Source organism: Pholcus phalangioides, unplaced genomic scaffold, assembly GCF_987345545.1.
Source record: "Pholcus phalangioides strain wild (caught in Gottingen) unplaced genomic scaffold, Ppha-v1.0 ptg000002l_1, whole genome shotgun sequence".
Taxonomy (NCBI): domain Eukaryota; kingdom Metazoa; phylum Arthropoda; class Arachnida; order Araneae; family Pholcidae; genus Pholcus; species Pholcus phalangioides.
In genome coordinates, this window is record NW_028301595.1 from 17507453 (window position 1) to 17526763 (window position 19311).

Genomic DNA, 19311 nt, shown 5'->3' on the forward strand with positions numbered 1-19311 from the left:
ACGGATTCGAACCCATGGACCTTGATGGTAACCTTCACCAGTGGAAGACGAGCATCTTACCACGGCGCCACTCGGCCTACTGACAACCCTACTGGTATTCTCAGTGACAAATTGGGATGCCGTTTTTTATAAGCCGCGAATCCATTTTTGCCGAATTATTTTTTCGCTATGTTAAATGGATGACTAATTTCGTTCCTCACAGCTAGTTGGAAGGCCATACGTTTGACGTCTGCACAACGTAAACCAAACAAGCGTTCAGACATGATAACGTAATATTGCGATAATTGTTCCTCCAACTCTGCAGTCAAGGGCGTCTTTCTCCCCAAGCTAACTCTTACTAGTGTAGGAAGCTGTTGAGCAGCCGCTGAAAAGGAAGAAATGTAACGTGACTTTGTGCTCGAGCGAACGAGCGATTTGTAAGAACGTCAAGCTTAAAAAATAGAGTATGAGAAGTAGTATGGCAGAGATTGAATTAAGGGATGGTAGAAGACAGTAGTCGTATTTAGGCTACGCTTGTTAATGTTCTGAATTCGAATAAAGTCTGGTTCTTTGAAAACGTTAGTAAAATCCCGGAATACTTGAATTGAAGCCGCGGCCATTTTCCTTAGGAGCCAACACTAGTTCCTCGATTGATTTTGCATCTTGGACGTACCTTTCAATTATGCCTTTCGGCTCACCAAATTCTTTTGTAGCCTTGAGGTAGCCTATCCTGTTCTCCTTCAAAGCATCGATTGCTTCCACGGTCGCTTCTCGAGACTTCTTTCGCTTTACAGGAGCCATCATAAAATGTTAATTTACTGTAAGATCGCTGGAAATAAATGAGAAGAATTGGTACTTTAGGCGTTGTCTTCAAAATGAGGTCTCAATATGAGATATCCCATATTAGGGACTTCATTGTAATCTTAGGCGCAACCAATGTTTAAGAAATATCATCGAATAAATCTAGAAATAAGCAAAAGAATTGAGAAATCGAGACACATGAATATGAAACTGCATGGAATGCTGAGTATGTGTACTAAAAACGAACTGTTTAAAAATGATTTACATTGTACGTTGTAAAACCCCTTCGAAAAATAACTTCTAAAACTCTTGTGCACAGGCTGCGCAGTTAAATAGGCTCCTGAAGTTGGAGCTGCATGCAAATGAGTAAGGTTACGTTATTGGCAGCTCTATCTAGAACTCCTTAATACATGAAGGCGTCTTAGCTCTATCTACCGTCAAGCTAATCGTGCATGCCACTAACAACAGACGTCACACATCACCCTACAAAAGAGGTAAAGGGGGTATCTCATATATTAGGCAAGTATCTCATTATACCTCACTTTCCCCTATAAAAATAATGGATGCTGGTTCCCCTCCCTCTACAAAATGTATAAAATCGGGTCGAAGTTGGTCCTAAACATTTTTGGTGCCCCAAAATTGTTGAGACGCACCTGGTCACGCTAATATTTTCGCACCGGGTTCCCCCCACGTCTTGTCAGGGCGCGACCCTGATCCAAAGACAATAACATCAGCGAAAGTTTTCCGTTTATCGAAAGGGATCGGCTCAGAAAACGACCTCCAGGAGAAATCAGTCAGTCCATCACGATCAGTCACTAACGACTTTAAATTAAGCCGTGATCGATCAGTTATGATATAAAACTAAAAACAAAAAGAGGGAGATGAATCAATAATCTCTTCTCTCAATAAATGACACGAGCCGGGTTTAGAACAATTTAACAACAACGGGCCACGGATAAAGATCGATATACTAATTGCCCCTCTCTTAAAAGTTAATTAAGGGAGCCCCCCCCCCCCCAGCGTTGACGCGGGGCCATAAATTCCTTCGAGAGTGAGCCATTTAACAAAGCACATATGTTCTTAGTATTCTTTTTGTATTTCTCGCAGGGCAAACCTCTTCCACTTCAGTACACGGTACTCGACCCAGATTCCAGATCGGTTAACAATATTTCCATCACTTTGGACGATCCATTAGGTTTGTTCTACAAGCGCAAACCTTCGTATTTTTATGAGCTGTTTGGACACATGATGCTAGTCAATGTCGGTAAGTCATTAAAACTATTTCTTTCAATCTATTGATGAATATCATCCCGTCAAGAACCCATTATCTTAATTTTTCCCACACAAGTACCTGTAAACGTTATTTTCCTACGATTTCACACTTAAGTGATCGATCATATAAATAGGTGACGTTATAATATACATATTATATGATGCTTAGAATCAAAGTTACGTTCACTTTAGTGTTGCGTTTTTACATGCAAGTAATACGCGAATAAAGACTTTAAACGTCATTTACGAATAATGCTATTTTTTTGACATTTTACTTGACTTTGTGACATGATTTGTAAAAATTGATGCATTGCATCCTTACGAAATTTTAATGTGATATTTTGCTGTATATTGTTGAGGTTATGAACCAAAATCTAAGGTCTATCACATATATTTTTTGAATTACAGTGTTTTACAGACAAAATGTAGGATGAAATTTCAAAAAATTCACACGTACTTAAACATATTTTGGTATAACTTAAGAACATATCATGCAATCCTCTAAATTTTGGTTCATAACCTGCAACATTACTAGCTAAATGCACCGTGAAAATCACAAAGCATTTCATTAATAAAATTTTTTGCAATCGTGTTTCGAATATCACATGAATTTTGCCTAAAATTTGACATAAAGACGACTTTTTCATAGAAAATATAATATATAGACCAAAATTTGTCACTGTTTTCACCATTTCGAGACACTTTCTATCAGAAAATGTATTTAAATTTCACTCCAGAACCATTTTAAAGAAAAGTGACAAGTAAGGTAGTCGGATACCTTAAAAGTAACCCAGAAGGGTAGGGGGTTACTCAATCTAAGCAGAATCTTGGAAGTTCCGGACTGTAGGAGTGAATGTTCCAGTATTTTTTCTCGAGTGGAATTCGACGAGGAGATTGGTTGTTTGTTGTGACATGTATGAAGGGGTATTATCGTGCAATAAAAAGGTATCACGTGCACTCTGCCGGTATATCAATTGAGAACGTTTATTCTTCAAAGCACGACGCATATTTTGTGATGTCACGTAGTTTGTTTTATTGTTGACGGTTTTTGTTTTGTGAAGAATTGAATCAGAAGTAATCCTTCTTGAAAAATTACCAATGAGCGCTTCTGATTTAGTCCTTCGGTCATTGAAGACGATCGCTCGCAGCTTCAGTTTTGCCATCACAAACGACTGTCCGTAACTTTAGCTTGGTCATCGAGGAAGATCCCTTGCATTTCAAGCTAGATTTTCGTGGAAGGCTACTTGTAGTTTCAGCTTGGTTATCTAAGAATGTCGTTCTCAGTTTCGGCTTTGTTATTGAGGAAGATCACTCGCAGTTTCAGCTTGATCATCGCGGAAAATCAATCCAGCTTTAATTAGGACATCAAAGAGAATCACGCTCACATCTGCAGTTTCAGCTTAGTCATCGAAGCATATCGCTAGCAGCTTCAGCTTGATCAATGTAAGTGGAAGATCATTCGTTGCTTCCAGCTTGGTCGTAGAAAAATATCACTTCTAGTTCCAACTTGGTCATCGAGAAAGATCAGTCATATATTTAGCTTGGTCATCGAGAAAGATCAGTCATATATTTAGCTTGGTCATCGAGAAAGATCAGTCATATATTTAGCTTGGTCATCGAGAAAGATCAGTCATATATTTAGCTTGGTCATCGAGAAAGATCAGTCATATATTTAGCTTGGTCATCGTTGGTGACCGTTCGCAACTTCAGCCTCGTCATCATAGAGAGAAGTTAACATTAAATTTCACGCAGCTTCGTCATCATGGAAGTTGACATTAATTTTCACACAGCTTTGTCTAAAAATATCACTCACACCTCAAGATTGATCATTTCGATAGATCACTCGCAGTTTCAGCTTAGTAACCGCGGAAGACCAATCGTGGATTCAGTTCGATCATCGAGGAAAATTACGCACATCTTCAGCTTTTACATAGTGGAGGACCACTCTCAGCTTCAGCTAGCTCACCGAGGAAGATTATTCAAAGTTAAAAAAATAATCATCGAGGAAAACCACTCACAAGTTTTAGCTCGATCATCAAGGGAGATCACGCTAATTTTCAGCTTGGTCACCGTGATGTGAACTTATTATTATTATCAAGAGATCCTCTTTCCTAACTTCATGATGACTAATGCACTAACGTTATGTGCTTCAAAGCACCAGATACAGCTTTTACAAAATATGCAGTGCATTTTTTTTGGCAGCCTTCGTCACCTTTTCATTTGATCGCACCAAAAATCTATTCAACCCATCGTATAAACCATTGTAGAGTGATTGAAATTCACGAAAAGTTATTATGGAAATCGGAGCATATCATTGTCCAGTACGTGATCGAGGTACGTGAGACCTTTACTTCTTCAATAAAGAAATCATTGCTGTATGCGTGGAAAGAAAATTTCTCATATGAGAAGAAAAATCTTGTATTCTACGAGAGAGTTCGTAAATTTGAGATTTAAATCTCTTCTATATCATGAGCTCATGACCGGAAAAATCTTCCTCTTACATTATTGAGACGCGTGGAGTATATTTTATAGGAGTTATTAATATGTCATCTTATGGAAGACAAAATATTAGATTGAAAGAATAATGGTTTTATATAGCTCCTGTTATTTTACCTCATACTTTTTTCCTGCATAAAATTCACACCCTGGTCTGTTGCCATAATTTACAAACGTTTTACTACAAAAAACGTGACTTGTTTTTGCACACATGTATGCCTTATACTTTCCCATTTCAGTCAGTTCAGTTTCAGTCTGGGTGGTGCTTTAAATTGGGGAAAACACTTTTGAAATCAAAAATCTCAAAATAGAAGAACATTAACGAACATTTTTTGGACTTTAAGGCCACTTAGCCCAGCACCTCTTAGAGACGGGAGGCCTCCTCGCGGGTCCTCCGCAAGTTAATCTGTAACGTCATTAAGACTACCTAGCAAGTTTGAAACATTTTTAACCACAGCATCAACTATTTCGTTTCTTCTTATTTTGGCGTAGAATCTTCCTAGTTGGCTTACTAATACAGCATGGTGATTGGATGTGGGGCATAGGAATCCCCTATTCTAGCCCGATCATTTCTTTTCCGCACGACGATGATACGGGCACGAGCAGGGAGTTTTTTCCCGTGAATATTCTGAGGGAAAATGGACTACTTGCTGAAGTCACTCGCAGCGTGCGGAGGCCTTCTATCTCTAGGGGGTGCTGCTTAGCCTCGGTGAAATTTAGGATTTAGCCGTCCTAGGAGTTTATCATAATACATACTGTCAATCCACAGCTTACGAAAAATATCACTTTGCAGCTTCAGGTTGATCATAGTGAAATTACACAGATCATTTTCAATTACAACCTATTCATCGAGGAAGATAAGTTAGTTTTAAAGACGAGTTAGTCTTTTGCTTGGTTATCGAGGGATACCGTTATGAGCTTCAGCTTTGGTCATCGGGGAAGTTCAGTCACAGCTGCAGCTTGGTCATCGAGAAAAATCAATCACAACTTCAGCTTAATCATCGGGAAAGATCGAACTTTCAGATATAACCTAGTCATCGAGGAAGATCACTCGCTGTTTCAGCTTGGGCATCGAAAAATATCAGTCACAGCTTCACCTTCGTCACCGAGAAAATCAACCGCAGCTTTTGCTTAGTCATCGTGAAAGATCACTTGCAGCTTCATATTGGTCATCGAGAAAAATCAATCACAACTTCCGCTTAATCATCGTGAAGATCACTTTCAGATACAACCTAGTTATCGAGGAAGATCACCCGCAGTTTCCGTTCAGTTGAGCATATCGATCTCAATTTCAGTTTTGTCATTTCAGCTTGGTCATGCGAGGATTATCAATCACAGCTTCACCTTGGTCACCGATAAAATCAACCGCAGCTTCAGCTTAGTCATCGTGAAAGATCACTCACAGTTTCAGCTTGGTTTTTCTTCGAGGAAGATCAGTCGCAGTTTCAACTTCCATAAAAAGAAAGAGATTAATTGAACTGATTAGACTTTGAAATTCCTTTTCCTAAAATAAGTAAACGTTTAACATGATTATAAATACAAATATACATTCCAGACAAAGCACCAAAACAAATCGCAAATCAATGATTTTCTCAAGAGAAAAAATCCTATAATAAATATTTTGATATCTTTTTCTTCCATCAGCTGTAATTCCAAAGGCGCCATTCTCATTCCCCGGAAAATCATACTCATTCTCAGTAATCTTTGACGACACCAGCCTAATCACCAAAAACGACAGTAAGGTGAGTTTCTTTTTCTCCCCATCATTTATGGTACGCATATATATATATATATATATAGCAATAATAATAATCAATTTCGAAATAGCCATCAAATAGTTATCAGCGGATTGCGTATCACCAGCATTATGGAAGTATTACGAAACCCCGTCTCACACAGTTATTTTCTTAACCGTCTCACCGCATATATCATGTCCCGGGAAATCTCGGGAAAATTACGCCACTGCCAGAAACGAAATAAATTTCTTGTTTATTTTGTTTTTTATATTATCTATTTATAGAGATATAAGAAGGCACTTCTAGGGGGGTTTCCCCATTCGTATATTTCGAAGCCGGTTATTAATTTCGTTGATGCCGTGTACCAATATCGCAATACTTCCTTGGAGTTTGCCTTATTTACTGATTTTTGTATCGGAATTGCGTGAATAAATTAGTATATCCAAGCCCTGTGGGTATATTGCTTCGGACGAGACAAAAAAAAAAAATATGCGCCTATATTTTAGGCTTAACCGTCTGTCTGGCTTCTGCTTGCCGTGAAAACCGTTTACGGCCCGAGATGTCCGGTGAATAAATATTCCTAAATTTAGCGCTTCTCGGGATTTCTCATATGCGAACAGCGGCGGACAAGTTAATTGGATGTCCCGGGTATTTCTGGAGACATTGAGAAATTTCTTTCTCCTGGATAAAGATATTTTATGAGACTTATCCTGAGAAAAAGTGTACTGTGTAATTAAATAGCTATTTATAGAAATGCAAATTAATTTGAGGAAAAATTTTTTCTGGAACCAAACCTGTGTGTTATGATAATTTCCGTTTCTCTACTTTAACAATTTTGAACAATTTTTATCATAGAATTTTTAGTCATGAAATTTTGTGTGTTATATTTTTGATTTCCTTCCTTATTTCATAATATTATATAAGTTTTAATTATTATATTTTGAATAGTTCCTACAAATTAATATACATAATAAATATTCCTAAATTTATCACTTCTTGGAATTTTTCATACACTTGTATATGTTATTGCTAGAGTATGAAGTGCGGTCGATTCGCGAAGTGGAAGACGAATTCGTGAAATGGACGAGAGGTTTGGCCAGAGTTCGATTTTCAGAAATGATTCGGGTTCAGGCTGGCCAATTGACGAAGTGGTCGGAGATCCCTGGCCAGAGTTTGATGTGTTAATGTGAGATGGTCCGGTAGGCGCCAAATCCATTTTTTTCATCGCCAACGTGTGATACATAGTTATATATAGTATATGTATTGGATTATAGCTCCATGTGACGAGAGAGTATATATATATATATGTATGTATATGTATAAAATTTTGAGAGGAAAAAAACATTTTTTAATAATATATGCACATAGTTTTTAGTGAAATTTTGGAGAAAAAATTATCACATCATCGTGCGGTTTGAAGCGTTGCCATAGCTAACGTTAACATAGTTATCACGAAAAAATGCGTCAAATCGGCGATGACCCCCGAATCATGACTTTTGTTATCGGCAAGGGACCACCGGCAACACTTCGCGAACTGGCTGGTCAAAGCCTGAAATTCAGATATTAACCGTCTTAATATTCAACGAAATTGGCCAATTCGTGAACTAATAGTCAATTTTGGGCTTTGGCAGTGACTTGTATACACGGAATGGCATCGGACAAGTTAATTGGAAGTCCCGGAAATTTCTGGTGACATTGAGAAATTTCTTTTTCCTGGATATAAATATTTTATGAGACATCCTTTTAAGGTGGAAAAAGCGCACTGTATAATTAAATAGCTCTTTTATAGAAATCAATAGAAATTTAGGAGAAATATTTCATAATGTTATCTTTTTCGAATCAAACATGTATGCTTTAATAATTAATTTCTCTACTTTATTTTTGATCATTTTAATTTGGGTAATTAATTTTGAATAACTTTTTTCATATATATATAGAATTTTTAGTTATCAAACTTGCGTCGTATTTTTAATTTCGTTCATAAAATTTTTTAAATTTCAATTTTATGTTTCGATTGTTTCTTAAAAATTAATAAATATCTCTAAATTTAGCACTTCGTTGGATTTCTCATGCGTGTATATGCACAAATGGTGACGGACAAGTTAATTGCATGTGCCTGAAATTTTTAGGGACATTGAAAGATTTTTTCTGGATATAGATATTTTATGAGACTATTTTATTATGTTAAAAGGGTGGGAAAAGTTGTAATTAAATGGCTATTTATAGACATGAATGTAATTTCAAAAGAAATATTTTTATAATGTTATCGTTTTTTTGAACCAAAAATTATGTTGCAATTTATATTTCTCTACTTTATTTTTTAATTGGAAATTTAATTTTCATTAAATTTCATATTTATTTTCTCATTAAATTTTAAATTTATTTTTCCATAATGCTTTGAATTTATTTTTGTTTTATTTTGAATTTATTTTTGTTTTATTTTGAATTTATTTCTTTTATTTTGAATTTATTTCTTTTATTTTGAATTTATTTATTTTATTTTGAATTTCTTTCTTTTATTTTGAATTTCTTTCTTTTATTTTGAATTTCTTTCTTTTATTTTGAATTTCTTTCTTTTATTTTGAATTTCTTTCATTTTGAATTTGTCTTTCATTTTCAATTTATTTCCTTATTTTTCGAATTTCTTTCATTTTGAATTTCTTTCTTTCATTTTCAATTTATTTTTCTTTCATTTTGAATTTAATTTTCTTTCATTTTGAATTTATTTTTCTTTCATTTTGAGTTTATTTTTCTTTCATTTTTCAATTTATTTTTCTTTCATTTTCAATTTATTTATATTTATTTTCGATATTTTGTTTGTTTTAATTTCGGTAATTAATTTTGAATAATTTCAATTAGAGAATTTTTAGTTATGAAATTCGTGTTATCTTTTTTTTTTAATTTCTTCCTTATTTGATGTTATTTTATAAATTTTAATATTTATTATATTCGGAGTATTTCTTCCAAAAATTAACAAATATAATATAAATATCTTTAAATTTAGCACTTCTTGGGATTACTCGCACACGGAGAGTGACGGACAAGTTAATTGGATATCCCGGAAATTTCTGGTGGCATTGAGAAAAATTTCCTTCCTGGATATATAAATATTTTATCAGACTTTTCTTAATAGGGTGGGAAAAAAGAGCACTGCATATCCAAATGGCTATTTATAGAAATGAATGTAATTTAAGGAGAAATGATCTTATAATGTTATAATACTGTATTATAGTTATTATGTTATTTATTATCTTTTTAAACCAATTATTATGTTAAAATTTTTGTTTCTTTACTTTATTTTTGCTAATTTTAATAATAGTAATTAGTTCTGTTCAATTTTTTTCATGGAATTTTCGTTTACAAAACTTGTGTGTTATATTTTTGATTTCTTTTCCGAATTACATATTTTAATATTATTTCTTTCAAATTATTTTATTATAATTTCAATTATTGTAATTTAGATAGTTCTACGTGCTTTTAATTTTGTCATGTTCTAATTTGTTTTGGTATTTTCAGGTTACGGTCTTTTTTTACTCAACGATCTCTATAATAATGATCTATTTTTTTTCTTAATTTTTTTGTTTTCTTGTTTCCGTTTCTAAGAAATTTTTAATTTCTCATTTTTTGAATTTTTTATTCATTTTATTCTTCAAATTCTGAAATTTTCTGATGAAATTTTCAATTTATCCCTTTTTTTTAATTTTAAATTTACTTTTTTTTAAAATTTAAAATTTACTTTTTTTTTAAATTTAAAATTTACTTTTTTTTAAATTTAAAATTTACTTTTTTTTTTAAATTTTAAATTTACTTCTTTTAATTTTAAATTTACTTTTTTTTAATCTTGAATTTATTTTTTTCTTAAAAATTTCAATTTTCTTCTTAAAATTCTAATGCTTTTCACTTGAAACTTTTAGCTTGAAAGTTCTAATGCTTTTCTTTAAAATTTCAAATCTATTTTTCAAGAAATTTTCATTTTTTTAAATTATGAATTTGTTCTTCAATTTCTTTTTTTTTTTTGAGTTTTCAATTTATTTCCCATTAAGTTTTAATTTTATACTTCCATTAAATTTTAAATTTATATTTCCATTTTGAATTTATTTTTCCATAATGTTTTGAATTTAATTTTTCTTTATTTTTGAATTTATTTTTTTCATTAAATTTCGATTTTTTTTAATTTTAAATTTATATTTATTTTTCAATATTTTTAATTTTGAATACATTTTTTCATTAACTTTCAATCAAGTTTTTTTTTTCACTTTTAACTTTTCAAAAAAAAATTTTTCTCTCAAATTCAGAATAATTTTTACTGTTTTTTTTTTTAAATTTCGTTCCATGAAATTTTTCAATCTATGTTTTACCATTAAAATCAATTTCACCTATGAATCATTTACATGAATTACTTCCTAATATGATTTTTATATAGTCAGTAAAATTCCCCTCCCACAACTTCGTTTTGAAAATAAATTAAATCATGTTTCAACTTTTTTTAAAATTTATTTCAATTATTGTACATTATTTCTCAACGAATTTATTTAGTTAATTTAATATTCCACTAACTTCGTTTTATCTTCGAATAACGAAGTTCCTTCGGTCATTTTTGTTACACTGAATGAGAATCAATGATGCTAATTATTAATCTTAATCATAATAAATGTTATTATAATAATGGTAAATATTAAATAGTGATAAATATTAAATTTATTTACTAAAAATTCGAAATTTCCGTTTTCCCTTCGAAAAATCGTTCGCATTCGCAACGTATAGAACTCGTGGCGGGATGGAGATTTGCCGTAATTAATTACGTCTCAATTATATTTGCATTAATTAAACAAATACTTAATGATGATTATTTTATAATTAAACTTATATTATGCATTATACGCTTATTATTTATTTTTCCAGGTTGTTTTTTACACGACCATCGTTAACAAGAGCATCGCCAACGAGGATTTGGCCGACTTGCCTTCCGAATTGTGGGTGAATATTTCCAGACACGCTTCTCTTCACTCGCGGGTGATTATTTATGAACGTTTTCGATAACTTAATTAGTGATCAATTAATGCCATAAATAATCTCTGAGAATCACTCAGAGTAAAGATTAGGCTCCTTATTCTACTGAATGAAAATGTATTAAGGTATAAAAATATCTGCAATCTGAAACACCGAATTCTGAAAAGTAAACTAGGCGACACATAACGAGATCACGCCAGTGATTTGAAGCGCAGTGTTAGATCACAGTGTCCTACGGCACAGTTTTAGAGCACTAAAGTGATTCGCGGCACATTTGAAGATTATTAAGGGAAACGCACCACAGTTTCAGATCACTGCAGTGACTCGAACTTCAGTTTCAGATCACTGAAGTGACTAGCATCCTATGTACAGATTTCTACGGCACAGTTTTACAGCACCTAAGTGATTCGCGACATATTTTCAGATCACTTAAGTGATCCACGACACATTTTCAGATCACTTATGTGACCCACAGTGTTAGAGCACTAAAGTGACTCGGGGCACATTTTCAGGTCACTTAAGCGACCCACAGTTTTAGAGCACTAAAGTGATTTGGGGCACATTTAAAGATTATTAAGTGAAACGCACCACTGTTTCAGATCACTGCAGTAACTCGCACCTCACTATCAGATCACTGAGGTGACCCGCAGCCTATGTACAGATTTCTACGGCACGGTTTTAAAGCACTTAAGTGACCTGCGACACATTTTCAGATCACTCAAGTGACCCACGACACATTTTCAGATCACTCAAGTGACCCACGACACATTTTCAGATCACTTAAGTGACCCACAGTTTTAGAGCACTAAAGTGACTCGGGGCACATTTAAAGATTATTGAGTAAAACGCACCACAGTTTCAGATCACTGCAGTGACTCGCACTTCAGTTTCAGATCACTGAGGTGACCCGCGGCCTATTTACAGATTACTGTGACACGACACAGTTCCAGAGCACTTGTGTGACCCACGGCATATTCCCAGATCACTAGTGGTCCGCGGCACACTTACAAATCACTTAAGTGATACGCGGTGCCGTTCCAGATGAATAGGTGCATTTTTATATCGATTCACTCCGGCTTATTTTTAGCAGCGCAGGCGTTGGACACGCCATCTTGCAGTTTAATCTCCACATATAACGTTAATTAAAATAAAATTCGTCCCAAAGAATATTCATTACAGCGAAATACTTTTGAATATGGAGTCACAAGGAAAGAAAACGCTTGCATTTTCTGGTAACAATTCCGTATTTTTAACAGAAAAATTCGTTATACCGCGAAGAAGTTCGCTATACAGAAATTCAGTTTTGTTTTAAATGAAATACTTGGCTGCCGATACTTGAGACCATTACAGCCTTAGGCAGATTTTAATAACATTTTTAGTGAATAGCCCACATTACAGTCATACCGTAAAAAATCCGTATAGGGGGGTCTCGGTTATTGAAAACCCGCATAGGCGTACGCAGGATATTCTCGGGGGCGGGGGAGGGGGGGACGGTTTTTCGAAATTTTGTTCTTGTGAAAGGGGGGCGTTATATTTTTTCCGGCAAAATAACACTATAATTTCGGCTCTAGTGGAGGGGGGGGGGGTGTTCAAAACCCCAACCCTTTCCTTTGCGTACGCAAATTACGTCTAGATACAAGGTGTCCAGAAAGTGACTATTATAAGTTCCTGCAATTATACGCAGATGAAAGTTTCATCGCTTTAAACAAATAATAATAATAATAATAATAATCCGCATTTGAAAATTTCATTCACCAATAATGATATCTTAACGAATGGAAGGACGTTCTTGGTGACGTTTCCGCAGGAAAAATGGCGATTTTTCTACTCGCATCTACGCTTCTTATAAATTTTTGGAAAATTATTTCGCACAAATTAATTTTTAAAAATATTGGTTTTTTTCGAGTCTCGTGGGAAAAAAAAAGCTGCCTTAGATCCATACTAAGAAATTGAAATATTTTTTTAGGGCGTATAATCCAGGAATGGCCAAAAGCTGGCCCGCGTGTGGCCCGTGAAGTGATTTTGTGCGGCCCGCGACAAGGTAAAAGTACCGTGAAAAAAATTAAATTTGTGATCATTATTTGAACTATCGGTTCCAATAGCAGATTTCTTGATTTAACAAACTGCTTGCAAACTTCTTATTTCTAGCGACGGAATTAATTTAGTAACTAACTACTTAATTCAATTAATAATGGAGCAGCTTATACACCGAAGTTGCACCACTGATGCGGCCCGCGACGCTATAGCTGCCGAATTTGTTGGCCCGCGAACAGAAAGAAGTTGGACACCCCTGGTATAATCCATAGATTATAACCAAAAAAAAAAAAAAAAAAGATACGGAACTCTTCATTTACAATACTAGGGCTACTTCACAGTAGCCTTAATCATAGCCCTCACATCCTGCAGCAGGGCCCCTAGACTGGGATCGTTGGCCGCCGCCCCCCCCCCTCCGCGAAACCAGCTTTTTCACGCCCCCCCCCCCCCAATGGTTAATTTATAGTGTGAAAAATCTCTCAAAAAGTGATAATCATTCCGGGCCCTGTTAGCCCTGCCCTTGTGGGGAGCCATGGCCTTAATACTGAAACTACTTCACAGTAGCCTTAATCATAGATTCCGCATCCTCCAGCAGAGCCCCTAGGCTGGGATCATTGGCAGCCTGGAACCAGCTTTTCACGCCCCCCCCCATGTTTAATTTATAGTGCGAAAAGTGATAATAATCGTTCCGGGCCCCAGGACTACCCCAGGACTAGAGCCCTGTCAACTATACCCTTGTCGGGGGGGGGGGGGAGGAGCATGACCTTAATACTGGAAAGTAATATTCAAGGGTTTGTACTGAAGGATTGCATTCATTTCTTCTATAATAATAATGAAAAAATATTTTCTTGGAAACACCACCCACAATCAACTCAAATTAATACGATTTTTTTACCCCCGATAATCTACGATTAACGCGTTCATTCGTAAACTAATTTTCCTCTCATCAATAACAACGGGCATTTCTTATTTAATTAACACAACGCTTCCAGTCCAGATTAATACAACGTCTATGGAACTCTTTCGGGGATTGCGAAGTTGACATCTTCGAGCCAAATAATGTCTTCGAGTTGGGCGTCAACGCGTTGAAAAGGGTTGAGAGAAAAACAAAAACAAAACCGAAACTCTTCCGTGCGGTCGGTTTCCCACGTAAAACCTACCAATATTATGAATACGTAGAAGAAAACAAATGGTCATTTGAGAGTTTGAATTCCCAAAGCTCTGGCGTAAATCATGTTGGAAAAAAAAATATATAGTAATAATGATATTTATATAAGCTAGACATTAACCGTATAGCAACGTATATCGCAGGCTTTTTTTAAATTCGACTTGTGAGAGACGTTCGTGACTGAATTCTCAACAACGCATGTGATGCATAATAATAATATTATAATAAGACAACATTATATCTACGCTCTACGCCGCAAATACAACGCGATATTTCCATTTCTTCTCTCTCTCATTTCGTGCGACATTTTATTTACGTCCGTATTTTTTTGTTTTAAGGGAGCCAGAACCGAAAATGTCGTAAGGTCAGGAAAGTAATAAACATGTCCGAGCCAATTCTTACTGAATTAATTAAAAAGGGAACGGGGGATTCTACGAATTCTGGTCTATATAGGCATATATATAAGCCTATTTTCGGTGCGTATTGCACATGATTTGCGAGTTCATTCGGTCGCGTGCCGATGCACATTTGCACGGAATCGATCTTTAATGTTGTTGCTGTTTCCTCCCCCACCCGCGAGATAGAGAGCAATATATTGCCGAACATGCTACGAGAATTTTATCGATGCGAAGTGTTTATTTACAGAAAGAAATATTATTGGTAAAAAAAGGGAAGAATAAGAAGCCTCGCAACCAAAAAAAGTAAGGTTCGATTTTTCGATACGTCCAATATCGGTGTAGTTGTACTTACTTGCGGCCGTGGGAAAAGTTTTGATGTGAAAAAAACTAAAAGTTGTTATATTTAGAGTGAGTTTATGATTAAATAGAAAAGAAACAGGTTGGTAAGTTAACTAACCGTGTAATCAAATATATATAAGAGTTGTTCAAAACTGAATTCGATTTGTGTTTGTTGGGAATGTCTCTCGAGAATTGGCTCTGGATATGTTCCCATGTAATTGGGCTTTCGAAAGCCGAAGCACGTTTTTCTCTGGGGGTTCATTTAACTGAAGAATATAATTTTTGAATAAAATATTTTTTTTGTATCAAATTACGTTTGAATGTTTGTTGTATACCCAGCACGCTTCTACGAAAATATCTCTTATAAGAATAGGCCAAATTTAGAATCCGCACGCCAAAGTCTCATCTTTCTCTGATTATTCGAGGGAGTCGGTACTCGAATATTGACTTATAAACATATCTATTTGCATTTTAATTGAAAAATTTTATATCTAAATACGTTAAAATTTTTGTTCTTGCTATACGGAAATTTTCTACCTACAAAATTTCGGTTTTATCTATAAATATCTCTGAAGAATTCGTCTTGATGGGGTTTTGGTGTAAGAAAATTTACCGAAGAACGAATTTTTTTTAAATTAATTTTTAAATTTTTGCACTTGAATATGTTTGAATTTTTTGTTGCACTTCCAAGAAAACATCTCTCAAACATTGGCGAAATGTGCACCGTAATTAGCGTCCCGGAGCCACATCCCCGCTCTTTCTCACACTGTTAACGGAGATGATGCACTGAAAAAAGTGACCCAAGAACGCACTTTTTTAAATTTTTTGAATGAATTTTTTATTTTGGATTTGAATACGTTTGAATTTTTGTTTTGTGCGTGTGACTACACTTTTAAGAAAATATCTCTGTAGAAATAGCCAAACATGTACAGTGCTTGGCATCTGGAAGCCAAATCCCACTTCTCACAAACTATTATTGGGGTTGATGAACGGAAAATGTGAACAGAGAAAGCGTTTTGTCCTCCTTAATTTTTAAGTTTTTGAATAAACTTTTCTACATTCAAATACGTTTAGAAAGTTTTGTTGCATCGACGTTCCCTACGATAATATCGCTCCAGCAAATCCGTAGCGGGTGGGGGGGGGGGTCAGGTCCCCCTCGAAATGTGAGAAAATGACCGAAAAAAGGGAAAAAAGATGGCCAAATCTATTGTTCTATCACTTTTGGGATCCGGGTTCGAACCCCACCGACACCACAGTGGTGGTCGGCTGAAGTTGGTTTTCTGTGGTTCTTAATTTCAAGGCCCTAATGAGAGCCGATCTCCCCGTTAAAAAGTCTCGCCACAGAGAGCAACAAGCCTACAACATTACAAATATTCAATCATTACACTTCACTCACAATTTGAAGTATAGATGGCAGCACTGAAATATCAGACACAACAGTAGCTACACACTCAGACTGTTAGGTGCACTCACTTTGTTGCAGACTCTGCCACGAAGCTGCGCGGGAAGAGATCTCGGCAACGTGGTAAGTCCGGTGGCAGAGACCCTGGAGTACATTCATTCATGTTCTATCACTTTGCCCCCCCCCCCCGAAATGAAAGTGCCCCCCACGAACGATATTTCTGGCTACGGGCCAGCGCTCCAGCATTTTCTGGGCGAATATGTGCCAAACTTTACTACCCGAAGAAAAATCACATTCTTCCCAGGGAGAGTTGGGTGCACGAATATTGTGACCAAACAACTCATTTTTCAATGCTTGAATGCAATTTTTTGTATTTAAATTCCTTTAACCTTTTGTTCTACCAACATTTCTATGAAAATGTCTCTCAACAGTTGGCTGATATGCACTATAACCGGCATCCGGAAGCCAAATACCGCTCTTTCTCTGACTGTTGAGGGGAGTTGGCGCACGAAAATTTACAAAGAACGCATTTTTTTTCCTTAATTTTTAAATTTTGAAGGAAAAAATAATTTACATATGAATGAATACCTTTAAACTTTCGTTCCACCTACATTTCTACGAAAATATCTCAAGAATCGGACGAATATGCGCCAAACTTGGCTTCCCGAAGCCAAATCACGCTCTTGGCAGGGAGTTAGGTGCACGAAAATTGTGACCAAACAACACATTTTGTAATGTTTGAATGAATTCTTTTTGCATTTAAATACGTTCAAACTTTTGTCCCACCTGCATTACTACGAGAATATCTCTTAAGGGTTGGCTGATACGCACTCTAGAATTGGCATTCAGAAGCCAAATTCCGCTCTTTCTCTGACTGTTTTGAACGCATTGAGTTTTTGGAGTAAAATTTTTTGCACCTAAATAAGTTTGAATTTTTGTTTTACCTGTGTGTGCACGTTTATGATTTTTTCTCTCGAGAATTGGCCGAATATGTAGCCTCTGGGCTATATATAGTATACAGGCTTTTTTGTAGGGTGTATCTCCTACAGGACTAGCACTTGCAGGACACCCTATATATATTGCATGTAAAACATTATTGAACTGGAACTACTACTGTCACCTATGCAACTGGTGCAGAGTGACTCTTGAACATAATTTTTTAGCATTCTTTGAAATTAGAGCCATATTCTCTCCCCCGCCCCCCGACGAACGGTTGATGAAATAAAGGCCAAATCAGGACTTACAGGAGACCCTGTATACAGATAATATCAGGGTACTATATAGCCTTGATGTACCCTACTTGGCATATGGAAGCCAAATATCGCTCTTCTCAGGGAGTTAATGCACCAAAGAACGCATTTTTTGAAGTTTGAGTAAAATTTTTTGCACCTTAACCATTGAAGCGGCATCGGCGAGATATCTCGCCTTCTTTAAAATGCCTCCTATTCTAGCATTGACAAGCCCAGGTATTTTGCAAAGTTGATTTCTCGATTAAGCAATTCTATCTACACCACCTTCTGAAAATCGGAGGAAAATCAATAGTTCAAATCAAAGTTCTACCTCCATTCCTATGAAAATATCTCTCAAGAATAGGCCGAGTATGTACTATAGGTACTTGGCATTCGGAAAAGCCGTGCCAAAATCCTTTCTTCTCAGGTTTTGGGAGGGGAGGGGGGAGCGGAGACTGGCACTAAAATTGACGAAGGAAACCCCATTTTTGAATTTCTAAATTTTTCAATAAAATTATTTAGACCTGAATATTTTCACATTTAAGTTATACCCTTACTTCTGTAAAAATACCTGAAATTTTTGAGTGAATGAATTTTTGGAAAGCAGTGCATATGTTGTTCTGTTTTGGTGGGCTTAATAGGATGCGATATGATAGAACGCTGTATTATATCTTATTCTACATAATTAGTGCCTAATCACCTCGTCTGCTTGATCAGAAACCCATATAATAACCAAGAGGCGAGAACAAACTATGGCTTAACTTTGGAATTGAAAAAGGAGTTCTGCAAGGATGCATTCTTTCCCCGAGCTTATTAACTCTCTGTGGAGAATATATAGTGAGAGTATCAGATTTAGAGGAATTGTGAATCACAGACCAGCCTGGAGAGCCATGATCTAGAGGAATCGGAATCGACTCGATGGTTCCTAACAACAACGACAGCATCTTATTCTATTAAGATATAATAAACGCTGTGTTATAAAGATATAATAAGATATAATTCAGCGTTTCTCAACCTGTGGTCCGCAAGAATGTGATGGGTGGTCGGTCTACAGGCAGACATTGTAAAATCATCCACCCGTTGCAATTGATATTAGTAACATCCATATGGGTTCAAATAAAATAAAATATCTATACTTAGGTTCACCATACATCATCGAGAAGAGTGCAGGATCCTAAATACGGATGTCACTAAAGTTTGCCAAAAATTGCAATCTATTACTTCAAATGCAACTGGCTAATTACTGCTAAAATTACGGGAAGGTGTAGAAATAAAGGGCTGCTAGAAATCGCAGTAAACAAAAATATATTTCATGAATAAAATATTCAAATGATCTGGTCACTGTCATTGTAAATGTGATAAATTCGGTTATTATGCACAATATCCGGTTATTATGCACAATATCCGGTTATTATGCATAATCGCCGAGCATTTTGGTAAGATTGAT

The 19311-nt window shown here is 35.5% G+C and overlaps 1 protein-coding gene across 1 annotated transcript in view; it reads left to right on the forward strand.

Moving 5' to 3' along the window:
• Positions 1-19311, forward strand: part of LOC149089596 (proto-oncogene tyrosine-protein kinase receptor Ret-like) — a 150960-nt gene that overhangs the window by 64382 nt on the left and 67267 nt on the right. Inside the window, exons 5-7 of the mRNA XM_089239335.1 lie at positions 1888-2044; positions 6193-6290; positions 11187-11297. Coding sequence (XP_089095461.1) covers positions 1888-2044; positions 6193-6290; positions 11187-11297 — 366 coding nt within the window. The remainder of the gene's footprint in view (positions 1-1887; positions 2045-6192; positions 6291-11186; positions 11298-19311) is intronic.